The sequence below is a fragment of the Colletotrichum siamense genome, assembly GCF_013390195.1.
Source record: "Colletotrichum siamense strain Cg363 chromosome Unknown KSG_Cg363_contig02, whole genome shotgun sequence".
NCBI lineage: Eukaryota > Fungi > Ascomycota > Sordariomycetes > Glomerellales > Glomerellaceae > Colletotrichum > Colletotrichum siamense.
In genome coordinates, this window is record NW_023501015.1 from 5,543,959 (window position 1) to 5,563,339 (window position 19,381).

At 49.0% G+C, this 19,381-nt stretch overlaps 5 protein-coding genes across 5 annotated transcripts; 2 read left to right on the forward strand and 3 right to left on the reverse strand.

Moving 5' to 3' along the window:
* Positions 1-3,576: 3,576 nt before the first annotated feature.
* On the forward strand, positions 3,577-4,871 carry sirQ-2 (Short chain dehydrogenase sirQ; the record flags this gene model as incomplete). Its single annotated transcript, XM_036635300.1, has 3 exons — positions 3,577-3,871; positions 3,927-4,057; positions 4,107-4,871. 3 exons carry the CDS (start codon positions 3,577-3,579, stop codon positions 4,869-4,871), a joined length of 1,191 nt encoding a protein of 396 aa, XP_036499832.1.
* A 147-nt stretch (positions 4,872-5,018) lies between these two features.
* CTS1-1 (Endochitinase 1) lies at positions 5,019-6,511 on the reverse strand (the record flags this gene model as incomplete). The annotated part of the gene is made up of 2 exons (XM_036635301.1): positions 5,019-6,099; positions 6,159-6,511. The coding sequence occupies 2 exons, from the start codon at positions 6,509-6,511 to the stop codon at positions 5,019-5,021; spliced, it is 1,434 nt and encodes a 477-aa protein (XP_036499833.1).
* Positions 6,512-7,721: 1,210 nt separating this feature from the next.
* Positions 7,722-9,407, reverse strand: VHT1 (Vitamin H transporter; the record flags this gene model as incomplete). Its single annotated transcript, XM_036635302.1, has 3 exons — positions 7,722-8,895; positions 8,952-9,010; positions 9,066-9,407. 3 exons carry the CDS (start codon positions 9,405-9,407, stop codon positions 7,722-7,724), a joined length of 1,575 nt encoding a protein of 524 aa, XP_036499834.1.
* Positions 9,408-12,703: 3,296 nt separating this feature from the next.
* Positions 12,704-14,152, reverse strand: CGCS363_v003454 (uncharacterized protein; the record flags this gene model as incomplete). Its single annotated transcript, XM_036635303.1, has 1 exon — positions 12,704-14,152. One exon carries the CDS (start codon positions 14,150-14,152, stop codon positions 12,704-12,706), a length of 1,449 nt encoding a protein of 482 aa, XP_036499827.1.
* Positions 14,153-16,103: 1,951 nt separating this feature from the next.
* ARS-1 (Arylsulfatase) lies at positions 16,104-18,164 on the forward strand (the record flags this gene model as incomplete). The annotated part of the gene is made up of 4 exons (XM_036635304.1): positions 16,104-16,443; positions 16,554-16,711; positions 16,780-17,748; positions 17,805-18,164. 4 exons carry the CDS (start codon positions 16,104-16,106, stop codon positions 18,162-18,164), a joined length of 1,827 nt encoding a protein of 608 aa, XP_036499828.1.
* Positions 18,165-19,381: the final 1,217 nt, after the last annotated feature.

Genomic DNA, 19,381 nt, shown 5'->3' on the forward strand with positions numbered 1-19,381 from the left:
CTAAATGCCTCCCCTGGCCTCATTTTCTTTCAGCCCCGAAAGCTTGGTAGTATGTCTGCTATGCTCTCGGCTCCCACCGTAAGGCATTTTTAGGTGGTCTATAAGAATGGATGGGACGTTCCTTTGCGTTGCTATTCCCGAGTCCACTTGGAACAAAATACCGTAGCACATCTCGAGCATGCATAATCTATGGGCCGAGAAAGCCCTCTGTGTTCAAGGCCTGGCTTATTTGCGTTGGCTGTTATATTGATTATTGACGACGCATGTGGAGGTTTAAAATCTGATACTCAAATCAGACAAGAAGACAGCTGTAAGAACACAAGGCTAAATCATTTTCAATTCAGGGACTTAACGGAGGAAACTACCAAAGAGATAAACTTCAATAGGGAAATCAGTGTTTAGCACTAAAGCAGGCCAAGGTGTGCTATCATTCAATCAAAATTGTGGGATGCCTATTTACATCCAGGTGGTGCTTTCTTTCCCTTGGGGCAAATGCCACGCTGAATTCTCTTGTTGCGGGATTTAGGGACACCCGGAGATTCCCCAGAGTTCCTGATTCGAAGATAAGCAGGGTCTATCTGGACATTTCCTTTGACTAGTTTGCTGACACTAGCACCGCCAAATCCCGAGGCAACGGTTGAGGGCGTCGCAAGTTCACCAGCGGCATTACGGATATTGTGACCCTGTCTGATTTTAATCACTAAAGGCGCCCTATACAAGAGTTCAGCCATACCTCGACCGAACTGGGCTGGGAAGCGTTCACAAAGACGGCAGATAAGGCGGCGCAAACGATCGCCGCCGCATGAATGGAGATGATCATGTTGATGAAAGTTGCTCGGGGCTGGAGTTGTTCTAGAATGTGCCCAGGGTTGACAGGATAAGGCGAAGTGATTTGCAGCCAGGCTTCTGGCCTGAGAATGATACGCGGGAAAGGCTCGATTTAAGTACTTCTTATGTGTATCACCCAGGCGTAAAGCATTAAGTAGGGAATGCCTTATTAAAACTCCACGAGTGAATACCCACGCGGGGTGAATAACATTTAGCATCTTTGCTCACATACTGAGAGGCTGGGATGAGAATCCTTACCCTCTACTACAGATTGCCTAACCGCGGGCGGTTTCAAAAGAAGCTTAAGCAAGGGGCCTAGTAAGTTGATATATTAAAAGTTAAACAATTTGCTTGACAGATAGTCATGTTACGTTCTGTTCTAACTATACTAATATGAAACACTGCCCATTGTCCTAGCATTATTCTCAGAACCATAGTTCTACAGCATCCCAAGATAGAGTTCTGCTATCCTTCTGTTTCCTTCATACCTTCTTCAAAGTTTCATATAGCAGGTTGTTGCCTGCAACCACACCTTGTCGACTGTTGTATGGGTCTGGCAGGGACATTTATAAGGGCGAGAATGGAAGAGAAACTTCCACTGCCAACCTATAGGGTTCCATATGAAGAGGTGCGAGTCGCCAGAGACCTCTACACACACAACCACGACCAAGTACCTCGTTCCCTTAATAAGAAGCCGAAGTTGGCTTCACTATAACACAGTAAAAACCTCGGAAACAATCTCATTTGCGACTCCAAGCTTATTGTCGAAAGGAGGAAGAAACAAGTCAGACGTTTCTCGATAGGTACCTGTGCCCTCAGACAAGAGGCTCAAAAGAGGCAGTGCTCCTTCGTTAGGATTTTACGATCATCTGATTGATAATGCTCCATTCTCGCAGCTAGCATCTGCAACCAGTGAGTCGAACTTGCCTAACTCGGCCTAATCTCGTGGTCGTAGTGAATAAACCCCCCGTTTCACCTGCATTTGGATTTCATGTTTTCAAACGCCAACTGTAAATATTTGGCCTTCAGTTTCACAAGGACCGCGGGGTTCCATTTTAGAACTTGCAGCCCTGCTTGACGAAGTTTGACGGGCACTGATTTGTGATCATACTTACAAGTGCTCTGGTATGGAAAGCCGAGGCACAGACATTGATCAGCTGCTGGAGCTATGTGTGAACTGATGCGGAATCCTACAGGTGCCATGATGTAGCTTCAACGGTACGGAGGACGGGTATTGATTTGTGATCATACTAAGAACTGCTCTCATACAGTATGCCGAGGCACGTTCAAAGAAAGGTGAAATGAATATGGAAAAGAAGACTAATCATAAATGCGTACTGACTCAAACTCTATTTAACCAAACTCTCTCGTCACCTCAGTGCCTTTCAGCCCCGCAAGGTTGACGGCCTATCTGCTACGCTCTATCTACGGCTACCTTCTAGACTGCGGAGGCTGTGCTGGACTTTCTACCGTTGGCATAGCACGAGCGAGCTGTGCTTCGGTCTTGGCCAGCCTTTCCTGGAGCTGCAGCAGCTGTTCACCGCGCGTGCGACACTGTACGACTTGATTGTAACTACAAGGTTGGTTGAGACATTCCAAACGTCTGAAAGCCGATGAATATAAGTGTTAGCGTCACTTTCAATAGGTGGCAGGCCCGCTCAGATGTGGCTACCCCATACCGAGGTGGCTACACGGAACCCGCACGTCGGCAATGCTCTGTCGCACCGTACTTTGCGCTCTTTAAACCTCACAATTAGACACAGCCTTGTGCAGCGCTCATATGTAGCGAAATGGCTGGATCTCTTGCCTGCATGTCTAACAAGCATTGCGCGCCGTGGATGAGCTGTTGTCCTGCATCATACCAGGGGATCTTGTCCTCGTCCAGCGATGATGTGACGGTTGGATGGTGAGCAGTCGTCTTCCTTGCCGAGTTGTGGAATGGGCGGTGATTGATCCAAGAGGGAATGTGAAGAATTGCTGACCTGATGATGAGAAGGAAAGCAAGACTACGGCGCAGAGTCCTGGTGTCGGCTGGCGAGGATAAGGGCCATGCGAATAAGGAATGTTCAGGGCCGAGAGACGCGTGTTGAATCCCTTCCCCTGTCAATGAGCCTGTTGGCAGCTGGCGAGGGCTGGTATGTAGTAGACTGAGCTCTCATTGTTGAGCATTGAAAGGACATCCGCACACCCCAAGAGGAGTACGTAAGTGTCTGCTCTGCCAGTAAAGCCTATAAAGGCTACCATAGGTTAGATATCATTTGTTTCAATACCAGAATATCATAGATTGGTCGAGTTCTCGAAGCTCGAGACCAAACTCTGGTTCGGTTGCCCCTGCGGAGAACCGTGGTGGTATTTTTGGACACAAGAATCTAATAGATGAATTCAACGGAAATACAGCAGGCTTCGTTAAAACCGCCAAGAGGTGTATGTAATTGCTACCGTTCAAGAATTAACATGAGCTACGCGCAATAGCAATAGGGGACATAAGCATGTTTCTGTATTATGAGGCGGTATGACGAACTATGATTCATAATGGCTCAGCGCCACTAGCGCATTAGATCAATTGATAGGCACTGAATGATGGCCCTAAGCTCGTTTCGTTGTAGAGCGTGGTCAAGCTGTTTCAGCCTCAATTATTCATTAACTACGATTTAAATAAACTCCAACAAACCAACATCCGCTTTTGAGAGCCTGGGACTGCAGCAGAAATTGAAGTGTTCAAACACAGCTTTTTGAACAGTTTGCATCATGTCGAACCCCAACCACGCAATAGTCTTCGGCGCAGCTGGCCTAGTCGGCTGGTCAACTGTGGAACAGCTGCTCTCCAACTACCCCGCTGAGGGATCATTCGACAAGATCACCGCAGTGATCAATCGCCCGCTGCCCGAGTCAGAGTTCTACTGGCCACCGGAATCTGCGACCCGGCCCAGGTTGGAGATAGTCTCCGGGGTAAACTTGATGAACGGCACTGCCGAAGACTTATCCAGACAACTGAAGGAGAAAGTCCATGGGATAGCTGACGTCACCCATGTCTTTTACTTTGGTAAGAAACCTTTCCGTTGCGATGGATGAGATCAGTATTTCTGACAGAATCATAGTATTCAAAGAGGTTAATGACGATCATATTCTGGAGTGCCAGACCAATTGCAACATGATGCAGCGTGTGGTTGACGCCATCACATCTTTGTCGCCTGGGCTAAAGTCCTTCATCTACCCTGGCGGAACAAGAGTACGTGGAAACTGCCCAAACAACAGGATTTACAAACTGACCGATCTAGGGCTACGGCATATACGTCCCCGGAGGAACGTTCCAAGCTCCGTTGAAGGAGTCAATGGCGGACAACCTTCCTGAGGACTATGCCAAGACGGTCGCCTACCCCTGGTACAGGCAGCTTCTAGGTAAAGCTAGCGAGGGCAAGAGCTGGACGTGGACAGAAGTGTGCCCGGATGCGGTCGTGGGTTTCACTCCAAATGGATCCGGGTGGTCTCTTGCTTTGCACTGGGCTCAGTACCTCTCACTGTATGCTCACAATCACGGCGTTGATGGCACAAGAGAGCCTTCGGTAGAGGTCCCGTTTCCTGGCAACGCAGCAGGCTACAACAGCTTCTTCACCCCGGTGTCTTCTCGCACATTGGGCCGCATCGCTGTTCATGCTTCGCTAAATCCGGACAAATGTGGCGGAAAGATCATCAACATGGCCGACAGTGAGACGCCGACCAAATTTCGAGAGATATGGCCAGCGCTTGCTAAGTGGTTTGGGCTGAGGGGCGTGGACCCAAGCGAGGATGACCAGACTCTGAAGCCCGGCGAATACATCAAGAAGCACAAGCATGTCTTTGCGGAGAAGGGCTTCCCGAAAGCCTCTTCTTCGGGCGTGGGTGCCGGAGCGTCTCAACTTGACAGCGTGGGATACTGGCTGTCCTTTGACCGGCAGCTCAGCTTGGAGCGGCTCCGTTCTGTGGGATTTTCGGACGAGAGAGATCCGACCGAAGGGTGGCTAGAGGCGTTTGAGAAATTCAGAGAAGCTGGTATTATCATGTAATAGTATTTACAAAGAAGTGAAGTTATTTGTTTCCTGATTAGCGAACGGGCCAGATCCCTCTTTCCACATGGCTTGACTGCTTGCTTATCACACGATTTTTAGTATGGTCCTGCCACCATTCCTGTGCTGCAACGATCGTGTAGTCGCCTACTTGGGCCCGGTTGGCTTAGCGGTGTTGGAAGTAGCGTTGCGTCCCTTCATGTTATTGCGGATGTTGTCGTACTTTGAAACTGGGTAAGAGATCAGGTTCTTGGAGCGATCAAGCTTGCCCATCCAATCTGCCATATTGCGGACGATGCTCTCATCTCCCATTTTGTCCCCAGATGCTTCCCAAAACATGGCACCTCCGAGCTTCTTTTTCTTGATGTACTCCTGCTTGTACAGAGCGCTCTTCAGATCATCATACGAGACCAGTTGCTGTGTGCGATTATCATAGGAGTAGGTTGCCTTGACCACATTGTCCCAGACAACCCTGGATCCGGGGCGAGGGAGATCCTTGTAGACAAAGATACCGGGTTGGGCTAAGGTTCCATTTGGCAGGCCGCGGTACGACTGTCCCATGCCCTTGGTGTTACTGAAAGCACGACCGTACAGCGGCATACCGAGGTTGATCTTTCGAGCAGGGATCCCGGCCTTCGTGTAATCCTTCACGGCCTTATCAATGCTGGCTCTGGTGCTCAAAGGGGTCTTCTTGCTTGTGAAGACATTCGATTGATGGCCAGTAGTGTTCTCCCACGAACCGGCAAAATCGAAAGCCATGAGAGACCAGAAGTCGAGCGACTTGTCCATGCCTTTGAAGTCCAACTTGGCGTAGTTCTGAGGCCCAGCCGGCGCGGCGAAACCCAGCGTAAAATGATAGCCATTCGCATACTTTGCTGAATACTGATCGAGGCCTACTCGAAGCTCGGACAACAGCTTGACGGTGTTCGCACTCGTCTCGGTGGTGTTCGGATACTCGTAGTCAACGTCCAACCCGTCTAGGCCGAAATCGGCGACCATCTTCACAGAAGAGGCCACAAAGTTGGCTCTCGACTTCTCGTTTGCAATGACAGGCGCAAACTTTGGAGACCAGTTGTATCCCCCAATTGACATGATGACCTTCAACTGCCTGTTGGCCATTTTCTTCATGTACAGCTGCTTCACTAAACCATAGGCATTGTTGCCAGGCTCCGACACCTTGTCTTTGCCAAAAGACTTTCCAGTGTCAGCCCACGGATCGGATGATACCCTGGACATGTTAGCATCACTGACTGTGCCAATATATATATCGCTGCCTGCGTCACTCACACGGTTCCATTCGGCAGGATGTCCGCAAACGCGTAGAGCACATGCGTGATCTTGTCGATGGGGATGTTATTGGGGTTGTACCCAGCGCCGTATATGCTCCAGTTTGTAACATATAGAACATTGCGGTGCTGTCCGTTCATAGGAGTGCTTCCGTTGGTGGGATGGCTGGCGTTCCTTCGTCCACCTCCGCCCCCCGCGCCTCCTCCACCGCCGCCCACCCCTCCAGGTTTGTTTCCGCGCGAACCACTGCGCGAACCATCAGGCTTGCGACCCTTGTCTCCTTTGCAAGCCTCGAAGGGGAAAGCGAGACTTTGTACTGCGAACAGTGATGCGATAAGTGTGGAGAGCCTCATGATGGGCGCGTAATCTGAATATGGCCAATATTGGTTACCGCCGAAGCTCACGAGAAGGCGGCGTCATAATGAGAAAATGGGCGACTTTTTCTCGACTAAAAGAGGTTTTCGACCATGCGGAGGCGCGTAGATTCTCCAACAGCCAAGAAATTGAAGCTCTACAAGCTTTGGGGGGACGCGAAGCTCTCCCGTTTTAAGCTTTTGAGACAGGGAAATAGCAGCTATCAGAGTTTCCAAAGGGCACATCTCCCGCTCCTCCATTCAAACCGACGGGCTGTCACTGGATGCCACGGGTGCAGCATCTCAGACGTGCCAGTCGGAGTATGACCCCCAGCGATGATAGTTCATCTGCACATTTGCCCTCCGACCTGTCTTTGGCGTTCCACGCAGGACAGTTGAAATAGCTCGCGACGTTGCATCACGGTAAACAATAATCAGGTCCCAATTCCTCCTCAACCTATTCTCCATCGTCGATATAGCATGGAGCGTTCGACTTTACCCCTCAAAGCTTGTTGCCTAATTCCCCCTTGTTCCGGCGGGTTGGTAATCGCCGCGCTGGAAAGACCGCCGTTTTACAAACCGCACTATCCCTCAACGGCTGACGACACTTCAACTATGTTCGGCGCACGAGTCACGCATCCCTCGGAGACACGCGCAGACTCACTGGCCATCATTCTCTGGCAGACGTCAAGCATATCATCCCAAGTAAAGGAGGGGTAAGGTGCGAAACATTGACGCGCCCGCTGCCGAGGCCAAAATGATGGATCCAGAACCAGCCATCGGAAAGTCTGCATCTGCATGTTGAAATGCACGAAATTTCGTCTACATACTCCCAAGACACACGAAGGTCATGCAGGCCTCCCAAGGCGAACTGGGAGTTTGTTGCGGAGCGCCATGGGAATATGATTTCGGTGGATTTAAATCGACAGATCTCAAAAGGCACCGGTTCCTACTGGCTGTGGCTACGGTGGAAGATGCATCCTGCGTTAGTGATGACGAGTGGACTTTGGTTCCTGGGTATCATTCAAGCATGTCGCATCAGCGTGGTATTCTGCAGCCCAGATGAACCGGGGCAAGTACATTTTTCGAACGGTCATACAACGTAACTCCCCTTGAAGGAGCATGTACTGATATTTGAGTGGTGAAGCTTTGGTCGAAAGACTAGGTATATATGCCGCGGAATTAGGAAAATAACCACCAAAAGCCCCATCTAAAGTTCCTTGGCAAAATTTGTGTTAGCCGCTTTTGCATCAGTTCCAGCTTGAACGGTCTCTGCATCCGCCAGCTTGGGATTCTCCCCATCTGAAGAAACATCAGCGCTGAGGGCTGGCTCATATCCATATTCTGCCATCTCTGGATGCCGCCTGTCCCACCACAGCATGCCAAGTTGAACCAGGATCGTGGCAACCGTGAAAGCCGTAGTAAGTGGGAATCCGACGGGATATCTGGGTGCGTCGGCAACGCGGAAAGCTCTCAAGGGGATCGTGGCATGGCCGATGTAAACAATAGTGACCGTCATGGCCACGATGATGGACCGAGCCTCCGGCTCCTTGCGGAGAATCTCCGCCATCCATGCCATGAGTGAGGGGCTGCCGGCATTGGTGCCGTAGGTCAGGAAGTAGAAAGCAAGAATAACCTTGTGATCGGAGGGCCATCCGCAGAGCACAGCCAAGCATATCCCGTGGGCGGCAGCTGAAAAGACGCTGATTTGCCAGCGCCAACGTTTCCAGTCGGAAAGCCAATTGAGCCCAACATTTGTGACGATCTGCAAAGCATAGCCCCCAAGAGGCAAGATGTTGACCTGGTATGTATCGTATACCCGGTTGCCCGCTGCGTCCTTGATGCTCTCGAGATACAAGACGAAATACGAATTGGCGCGATGGGCCCAAGCTCCGAAGGCGAACGAGAAGAGGTAGAAATAAGTGATCGGGTGGACTATGAGCTTGCGCAGCTTCGTCTTGAGAACGGATGCGGGGATCCTCTTGGACGTGTTCACACCGGAGTTGCCCATGCGCTCTCGTGCAAGGCGCTTCTCATTCTCTGTCAGGTAGAGGGCGCGAGTATTGGCGGGAGAATCCGGGACGGTGACGAAGGCTAAGAGACCTTGACCGACAGTGACGGCGCCGGAGATGATGAAAAGCCACTGCCAGCCGGCGAGACCGTGGACGCCATTCATGTCGCGGTACAACGCGGCTTGGAGTGCACCGAGGAACATGGCGCCGGCAACGTCGCAGACTGTGAAACAGGCCACGCGAACGGCGAGCTCGGCGGGAGTATACCAGTTGAATATGAGAGCAACGACACTGGGCCAGAAGGCGGAGGAAAACAGGCCGAGGAAGAAGCGAAGACCGAAGATGGTTTGAGCGTTGGGTGCCTTGTATGTGCTGTGTTCCATTTGTAAGTTTGGGCTCAGGGGTAAAGAGTCGCAGGAAGTACTTACAAGAGCACCAGCAGTCCCCAACTCATCTCACAGAATGGGAGAAACATGGACGGTCGGAACTGTCTTGATGTTAGAAAAGCCCCGGTTGTAGACAGCCTGACGCCAGTTGCATACCCTCGTCTGAATCAATTGGCCAGGCACGAGGCCTAGAGCGTATCCGATGGAGAAATACGTGTTGAATTCGACCAGTTCGTTTCCGTACAGGCTTAGAGACTCTCTCATGCCCGAAACGTATGCCTGCGTCGTCGCTGACTGGTCCATCTCCTTCATGATGCCTGCAAGGAACATCCATGCCAGCAGCATCACATCCAACTTGAAGACGAGCACATTGCGCGCGTTCCGGAAGTACGGTATGACCTTGGAAATGTGCTTGAAGATGCCCTCTTCGGGAGGTCCATAGTTGATGGGATTATCCGTTGACGGCTCGGCCGTTGTCACCGTTCTTAACTCGCCCATGGTGGCCGCCTTTGCCTGTTCGTGACGACAAACTGACAACGAAGCGTGCGGAGCTAAGAAAGCGGGGGAGGATCGACGGGAGAGATGGTCGCGATAACATCACAAGGAGTACGGGTCTGGGTGGGCTGAGGACTTTAAGGTTATATACACGTCCAGCCAAGGTTGCGTCGTATTAGCAAACGTAACGGCATACGATTCATGTAAGCTGGCGGCCGAAAGAAGACCCTTCTGCATGAAGCGATATTCCAATGTCGCGATCTAAAGATTTGCAGCACCATCCCGCGCCCACGTCCCATTCTGCTTGTTTTCCAAGGACGCCAAAGTCTGGGCAAACCCCACCAAGCTTTCCGTTCTCTGCGATTTCAGGTCAATTCCCGTCCGTCGGTGGGTTCGACCTCCAATCATATCCGGCGCCAGGGTTCCGCGCCGGTGGGTTGCGGGCGAGGGCCCGGGTGGCGGGGAAAATCGGGGATCAGGAAAACTGGAGCGGCGTCGGATTTGGGTCCAGATAAGCCCTGCCGCAGGCGATTGCGTGACTGAGGACCCAGACTGCGACATCTCTGGACCGTTCCTTCAGTGCTGCGGGATAGCTGGTTTCTCCCCGCATGAGGAAATTTTTGTCGGGTTGTCGGCGACAATGCGATGAGACACAGTCAGGAGGACGTTATCGGTCACTCAGGTTGCTGCATTGGCGATGTCGGATCGCGTCCGCTGTCAGAAGACATTGTGAGCCGCTTGTGACGCTGATATTACATCTTTGGATGTGAGTCAAAGAGAAGAAGACCGTTGTATTATGCATAAGCGGTTTGTCACTGTCCGCTCTGTCTTTGGGTTTTGTTGGATAATAATCTGGAGCTGCTTAGTCGCTCGCCAAGACTGTCTGCGGAGACACGATGGGATCGACAAGGGCAAGAATTTCTATGGAGCTTTGAAACTCAGGAAAGGACCTGTTGAATTGATATAAAACAAGAGCCATTGTATTATGTCCACTAGTGAATAGTTTGGTTATCTACGGTGCATTGCAGGCTTCCAATCCGTCATGGATTAAAACCTGAGATGATGAAGACAAGGCAATTCGTGGAATAGCATCAATAATTGGGCGACTCGAGCACTTGTCACTGCTGCGATGGAAGAGGCTAGCAACAGACGTTTTGAAAGTGCTATAAAAAGAAGATCCAAGGCTATGAGACTCATGTGCCAATACTTAGATGTCATGGCTAGTGCCATAGACACCAACAAGGCCGCTAGGCGTGAATGATGCCAAAAGTCCCGACGCCCGTACAATGGCCGAGCAGCCACTTCTCAATATCGCACATGAGCTGATTTCTGACCTGTAACGTGTCTCGAAAAATACGCACATTTTGGGAATGAAGTTTCGAGTAATTGTGACAGCCTTCATACGCCACCATGATAAGATGCTTCTCCTGAAGAATGTTCACCGTGGGCATCTTCACAGAATTCGAAAAGGGGTCATAGAGTTGTTCCAGTGTAATACGACTTTGGCGCACGAGAGGTGCTCATGTTTGCTTTTACGGGGAACGCTGAGCGAGAACCACGCGTGGGAGCAGAATCAGTGGCTTGTAACTGAGACATGAACTGGTAGTTGCATGAGCTGAAGACAGGGGTGCTTCACGAAAGCTGGCTCGGAAAACCCGAACTGAGGTTGTTTGCCTGTCGTGAACCGTGTCGCCGCACTGGTAACTCTCAGTTTGTCAGAAGGAGAGACAAGCCCACATTCTTGAGATCTATCGACAACATTCGGAAAATCCGGTCCAAAAAGAAAGATCGCTAGATGCTATGCTACCCGCCAGCCCGGGACCAAGGCACTGCTCCCAAGACCATCACGCGCTAGTCTCAATGATTGCCGCAACACAGCGAATCATACCCGGCCTGCATTTCTTTTTCGTGGTCTGTGCAATCATCAACACTGTCACCGCCAATGAAGCCCCGACAGCCTGACTTGGGCACCTTTCGAGTGGGACGATGTCTCTCCTATCCCTTGATTTGTGGTTGGAATCTTTGAAACTGTCTCGGGGACACACGAACTGACAGGGTAGACACGCAGTAGCGCACGTGTTGTGCAACGGGGCGGCCAGGCGCCACGCGTGCATTCAAATATCTCTCCCTCGCCCACACGTGGCACCCTGTGCTATTAATCTCGAACTTCTCTCCGTCATACACCGTTGTCGTGCTGCCAAACCGGTCAATCAAGCCGCCAAGACATCGTTTTCTGCTTAGGAAATCATCATTCATTATCGCCTCCGCACAAAATGCCATCAAGAAACCGACCTGACGATGTGGACTATTCGTCGCTCGAGAGCGGGAACAGACAGCAGCACTCAATGCTCGAAGTGAAACCAAACCATTCCGAGAACCGGCCTTCTACAATAGATGTGGCTATTCCTATTTCGACAGAAATGAAACCGCGGCGGAGCTGGCGGACATGGTGGCGAAGATATTGGATCTTCGTTCTTGCCATGTCGATTCTCATTGTCGGCGGAATCATAGCAGGGGCTGTTGGGGGGATTACAGCTGCAGAGAAGACGAAGACGGAGGGAGACTGATTCCGAGTCTGGTTCAAGACACAAAGAGTAAAGGGTATTCGTGCAGACGTCATCATGCCATGTAAGTGTTTTGGCGCATCGTCTGGCCACTTGTCAAGACTAATCACAATAGCCAGTAGATGCGCTGTCGCCGACACCCACCATGCCATATCGATTCCATATTCATCAAGCAGTAACTGTCCGCCTTTCCAGCTTCAAGGCCAGCACAGTGGAACACGATGTTAGGAATCCTGGCGGCTGTCATGAAACCCCACCCTCATGAGCATAGATGGGCTGGGGTTTGCAAGCCCTTTGGATGCATCCACCGTCCGTAACGGGCTGAGTACGGCTCAGCATGGCATCGTCTTGACATTGATCAGGAAAGCTAAAGCATGATCTGTCCGCGCCAGCAGAAAATGAAGATACATGGCTGGAAAGAGGCGTCTCGATGGCATGGACGATCTGGTTCCATTTGAGGGGAATTAAAGGAGGCAATATCAATTCGTGGGTGCAGTTTTGGCTCGTAGTAGTGCAGTGTCTGGTCGCTCAGATCATGATCAACGCAACTTCTAAGCCAAGGATTGGGTAGGCTTTGACAAGTACTTGTACTTGCTTCAGTAGCTCCACATACGCTACGGTCCTTAGCCTTTCTGGTTCAAGTATCGACATTCTCATATCCCTGTAACACCTCACAAATGTCGGGGTTAAACTTCTTACTATGTGAGCCTTAGTCGAGAGTGAGCCACGACTGCGTCATGTGACCCAAGTGAACGTTGCACCGTCGCCACAGGAAACCAACACTTTACCATCTGCGTTGAACAAGATTCGTCCACCACCTTCCTCCATGGCTGTGACTATGCTGGAGGGAAATGTCCAGACCCCGTCGAACTCAAACTCATCTCCAATCAATGCCATTACCCATCGCGGGCGACGGATGTTTTCCACTTCAAACTTGTAGCGTGGTGAGGTCTCAGGGTTATCCAGGTGGTAGAAGTCCTCATTTCTGACATCGCGGGCAAAATACCCCAATTGGAGATGAACACCTTGGTACGTGACTAGTGTCAGCTCGCGCAGCATAGGCATACTCCGCACGCCCTGGGCCAGGGAAAGAAGCAGTGGATCAAATGTCCGTCTATCAAAAGTGTAGCGAAAAAAGAATTGTGGGTAGTTGCCGTCCTCCCTCAACCACGAGTGGTCGGGGATGTAATCTGTTGCGTCGGAGTCTTGTGAGTCGAGAGCTGCTAGGCTCTCTTCGCTTGATGGCCTGTCGTTATTTTCCCACGCATTCTCGATGTTGCCCGTAACTAGCCACTTTCCATCCGGGGTGACGGGGATGGTCTCGAAGGATAAACGTTCCAGACGCGGCCCAAAAGAGGTATCCGTTTGAAAAGCCGATGGTGCAACGATCCAGCCGCCCAGAAACGACGCTGCTCGTAGTTTGGGAAGCTTGAGCATATCCCGGATGGCCATGCTCAAATCGTCTCGTCCATCAGAGTTTGTGAGCACGTCGAGGCTGAATCTCTCATCTGTTGGCGCAGCGTCGTAAAGTCGGATTTCGAGAACCTCAAGATTATCGAGAGATGCATCCCGCATTGCATCGGCGAGGGCGCATCGGATTTCTCTCCGCTGAAACATGTGCCGACGAGTTGGCATCTCAAGTTTGAACGTAAGTCGGCGTAGAGTGGGCAAGGATTTGGTCAGGACCGCCAATAAACTGGGGTGCAAGCGGTATTGGCCAGTTTTCACGTGAAGATGAGAGATGACGCAGACCTCTGGTAGCAGTCCCGAAGGCAGTAACAAGCTCTCTTCGAGACCAAGATACTTTAAATCGTTGCGAAAAAACCAAATAGGTCCCCCTTCGTGAACATAGTCATCTTCTGAAGGCGGTTGGTAGGACGACTCAATCTTGGTCACGAGCTTGATACCGCTCTCATCGCCAGCATCGGATACGGAATTCCAGACCTGCAGTCTCGTGAATAGATCGAGAAGTGCCTGTGTGATTGCAACACTATTTGCAGCGGCCTCCTTCCGGCTCTGAAACTTCTTGATACGCTTTTCGCTTATGGGCGGCAGAAGAATCTTGTAATGTAGAACCCTGACTTGGGCGCGGCGCAGAGGATCGGAGAAGTCTTCGTCGAATTGACGCAATGAGTCGCTGTCGCTACTGAGTTGGACGGACTCCGCCGGGGAAGAGGTGGCCATCCTGTGGTCTGCGCGTGGGACCTTCTTGCGTGTTGACTGATGGACGTGTTGTTTTGTGATGAAAGCAATCGAAAGATCATGTAGTTGTGCTTAACAACCCCTCACGCAGACAGCAGGGGGAGCAATCGATGCTTGATGCCTGTCCCGGGCCAAGCCTCCGGAACAGGCTAAATAACTTGCGAGAAGATCCAACAGCGAGCGCCAGGCATCTTTGCAGGATGCAAGCGACATTTGTGGGCAGCAGGAGATGTTCTCGGCGTGTAGTGTTGGTTCTTAAACCAGTAGCAAGAGGTTGTTGGAGGTTGATAAGGGCCAAGATCTCCACACTAAACCCTGTCTTTAATTTCATCTCAACGGGAAAGGCTTGGTGTGTTGCTCGACCATCAATTAGTGGCTGAAAGCATTCACCCGAACGAGAAGAACACAGCGCTCTGTAAATCAGGCATGCCTCCCACTTCGAAATCTCTATGGACATCTCAAACCACGTTCCAATGACAACCGTCCCTCCACTTAACCCATATCATTCAACAAATAGTTGAGCAGTATCATGTTTCTGAAAACCATGTACCACCGTGGTTGCATATAGTCCCTGAGAATCATGTTTGCGGGCTGTGCCACACTTCGCCAACGTTAGTGCCGTTGAACGCAACCCGATACTTGGCTCACTCTATTTAGGTTCGCCACGAATATCTCTGTATGGAAGTTGGTGTAGAGTAAAAAGGAATAGCGGGGCTAGGTGAGCAACAATCGTGCCGTCCTGCACTTAAAGCCCATCCTGCTACCCAAGTAGAAGACCGAGTTGCAGGCCACAAGGCCTAGGGCTCCTCTAGCCTCGTGCCAAGCTTTGAATATTCTGGAAGCGATGATGTTACTTAGTTGAAGCATGGCGGTGTGTAATACCGTTGAAATAGCATACGAGCGAACAGGGTTCGAGTGAGAATCACTCAGATCACACTGCGTGCAATTTAGGCAGTCAGTTGACCTTTTCGCAACAGCAATTAGACAACGGCTAGGTCAATACGAATATCATGATGGCGTAAATCTTTAGTAAAGTAAACTACAAAAGAGGAGATCCAATCTCTGTTATGACTGTTTCCGTGCATGTGTATATTCATCTCTATGGTTATTTCCTATTCTCCTGTTTCCAAGCCGCTGAACAACACGGAGGATGAATGTTGTTCGAGACGCTGCTTACACAGTCTATACCCAACGCAGAATTAATAGCGCTATCCTGTACTCATGGTCAAAGATATCACATAAAGAGTACCGTGCGCTAGAATCGTCGGCATGACACATGCAAATACCATCACCACCCATTCACAAGCATCCTCAACAAGTAGTCTTGGAGAATCCACGATACCTTGCAAATATGTCGAATGAAGTGCGCGAGGATCGTTCATGCTGCAGAATACATTTCTGCTTCTCCTTAGACGTCACTGAAACATTTGAGGTAGCAGCAATGATTGATGCCGACATCTGGCCTCTGTTGTAGTGCCATGAGTCCATTGAAAGGGGATGGCCAAGTCCGACGCCGTGCCTGTTTTCATCAAGTTTTGCAGGGACATCAGTTGCGATTGCACTATGTCATCCAACATTCGCACTCGTCACATGACTATCCTGGTATTGCATGACAGTCAATCAGTCTTGAGTGAGGCTCGCAGCCACATCGCAGAACCATGGTTCTCCGCGGTCGGTGGGGGTATGTGGATTTCGCTGTTGCGATACTGGGGCCGAAGCACGCCATCGGAACTCGCTCGCCGGCCATTAATTAGTGGTAGATAACATCCGGCGAACAGCATCTCGGGTCGGGTCGCGGGGGCTTAGTCAGGCCCATTGTAGCTTAAGTTTCAAGTGTACAGACAAAAATTGACTCTTCTTTTGCATCAAATCCAAAACGTCCTGGCAAATCAATTGGGGTTAGAGCTCAGTTCTTTTGAGTTGGTCTTTCGAAATGCGGCTACGGTCGTCAATACTGGCCTCTGCGGCCCTTATGCTCTCGAGCAGCTTCGCTACTGCGGCTAGCGATGCTCAGACTCCTCTCGTCGGCCCGGACCGGGATCCCATTCCATCATCCTCCCGACCAAACATCGTCTTTGTTCTTACCGATGACCAAGATCTTCACATGAACTCTCTCGAGTACATCCCTCTCATTCAAAAGCGCCTCATTGAGCAGGGAACTCTCTATAAGAAGCATTTCTGCACTACCGCTGTCTGCTGCCCATCACGAGCCAGTCTTTGGACCGGCAAGTTGGCTCACAACACCAATGTGACGGATCTCAATCCTCCCTACGGTGAGTTGCCCCATGCACCGATCGGTTGAGCTCAGGTTCTGGCGCGCATGCATCAAAAAACTCAGGTTGCACTCGTTAGTTTGGTAATGGTTACTGACAGCACTTTACAGGCGGATTCCCGATTTTCGTGAAGAATGGTCACAATGAGAATTACCTGCCGATCTGGCTGCAAGATGCGGGATACAGTACTTTCTACACTGGAAAGATGTTTAACGCGCATACTGTTTGGAACTACGACAGTCCGCACCTGAAGGGTTGGAATGGATCCGTACGTTGACCCAAAACTTGATGCAGACCGCGGATAGCGAATACTGGCCCGTTTCTAACACGATGTAGGATTTCCTCCTTGATCCTAACACCTACGACTACTGGAATGCCACATTCCAACGCAACAAGGACAAGCCAGTCAACCACCTGGGCGAATATTCAACCGACCTCGTTGCTCAGAAGGCATATGACTTTCTCGATGATGCTGTTGAAGCTGGCAAGCCTTTCTTCCTGGCCGTAGCTCCCATCGCCCCACACAGCAACGTGAACTCTAGCGTCCTTCTTCCGGTAAAGGGACCGGACGACGACGTTCCCGTTTCCGACGACAAGTTCAGGACCAGTATTCCAAAGGCTGCCAAGAGACACGAGAAGCTTTTCCCCGACGCCAAGGTGCCGCGTACGGAAAACTTCAACCCGGACAAGCCGTCCGGCGCTGATTGGATTCGTCGCCAGCCTAAGCTGAGTGATGAGAATGTGGAATACAACGATGACCACTACCGAGGTCGTCTTCGTGCGCTCCAGGCTGTGGACGAGCTTGTTGATGGACTCATCGACAAGCTCGAAAAGCACGGCTTGCTGGACAATACCTACATCTTTTACACAACTGACAACGGATACCACATTAGCCAGCACCGGCTGCAGCCCGGAAAGGAATGTGGTTATGAGACGGACATCAATATTCCGCTGATTATTCGTGGTCCCGGAGTGCCAAAGGGAGGTGTCACGGAAGCCGTCACAGCTCATGTCGATCTCGTACCCACAATCTTGTCACTGGCAGGCGCGCCTCTCCGCGCAGACTTTGACGGAGCTCCCATCCCATTGTCGACGAAGGAGCTTGCAGGGTCTCCCTTGACCCGCGAGCACGTTAACGTTGAGTACTGGGGATGGGCCATCACCGAGAGCAAGTTCGGTTTCAACGGCGATGACACCAAGCGGATCTTCAACAACACCTACAAGGCTTTGCGTGTTGTTGGCAAGGGTTACAATCTCTACTATTCTGTATGGTGCACCAATGAGCACGAGCTCTATGATATGACTGTAAGTTCGACACCTATTCATGTCCTTTGGAAGAAGGCTGACCATCTCCTTCGCAGACCGATCCTGGTCAAGTGCATAACCTCTTGCACGACGATGAAGCTGCCCTTGCAGCCCGTGCCACGGTGCTAGGATACCCTCTCAAGAAGCTCATCCCAAGGCTTGATTCTCTTCTCTTCGTTCTCAAGTCGTGCAAGGGTTCAACATGCTCCCAGCCGTGGAGAGCACTTCACCCCCAGGGTAACGTCGCTAGCCTTCGAGAAGCCTTGTCGCCGAGGTTCGACGAATTTTACGTTCAGCAGGCGCGTGTTGAGTTTGATCGTTGTGAACTGGGTCACATTGTCGACGCCGAAGGACCCCAGTTTGAACACGAAGGGAACGTCTACTGGCAGGGAACCAAGTGGAGTGATTGGACGTGAAAGAATCAGGCCGATGCTTAGCACATTAGATAACGACACTACAAATACATAAGACCTTAGACTGCATTACGGAATGTTTAGGGTGTGATCGGTATGATTCCTGACCCTGGCTTACCACTGCTATAGTTAGTATAAAATAACAAAAAATAGTATTTTTGAGGCTACTTTACTATATTAGGTCTATATAAGTTAAAACTAAGCTTAATAAAGGTTTCTAAGGTTATTAATCCTCTAAGCTATTATATTAAACTAAAATTTAGCTACTAAGTAATAAGATTAATAATAAGTTTACTTAGAGAGGCTTAGTTATTAAGGATTCTAAAGTATAAATCTAATAATACTAGGACTATTATTATATAAAAGTATTAGTTTTTAATAATATAGTGATACTATATATAGCTAGAGAGAGCTTAGTTAAAAGCTTCTTTTAGCTTAAGATATTTATATAGTAGTGTATTAATATATTAATAAGGTATACTATTTATTAACTTAACTATTAAAAGAAGTAATTATTAATATAGATATCTTTAACGTTTTTAAGTAAATATTTAATAATAATAATAAGGAATAGTAGTTTACTATAGTTTTATTAATTATTTTTAAAAAGTATATTAATAATAACTTTAATAATAATAACTTTAATAATAAGACTTCTACTATTTTTAATAAAATATTAATCTATTTAGGTAGCTTTTTAGTAGTAATTTAGATTATAGAGGAGCTATTAATAAGGTTAAATATAGAATTTACTAATATTTTCTATATATTAAAGTTAACTTTCTTTATATTAACTTTATAGCTTTAACTTTATAGTATTAAAGACTTAAAGTTTTAGAGCGTAAAGTATAAGTTAATAATCTTTTTATATATTATAAGCTTTAGAGAGCTTTAGAGGAATACTTTTTACTACTTTAAAGTTACTTAGAGTATAATATTAAGTGTTTTCTATATTATATTTAATATATTTATAAAGCTATATAAAGAAGTAGTAATTTAATTAATAGAAGATAATATCTTAGTAGAAATTAAGTTAGAGCTAAAAAATTAAGCATTTAATAGCTATATAAGAGTAATTAATAATACTTTTCTATTTATTTATATACCTTAGAGTTAGTAATATTAGTTTTTTAATAAAAAAAGGAATTTCTTATAGAATATCTTTATAGTAATAAAATTTAACTATACCTTTATATATATATTTATTAATATAGAGAGTA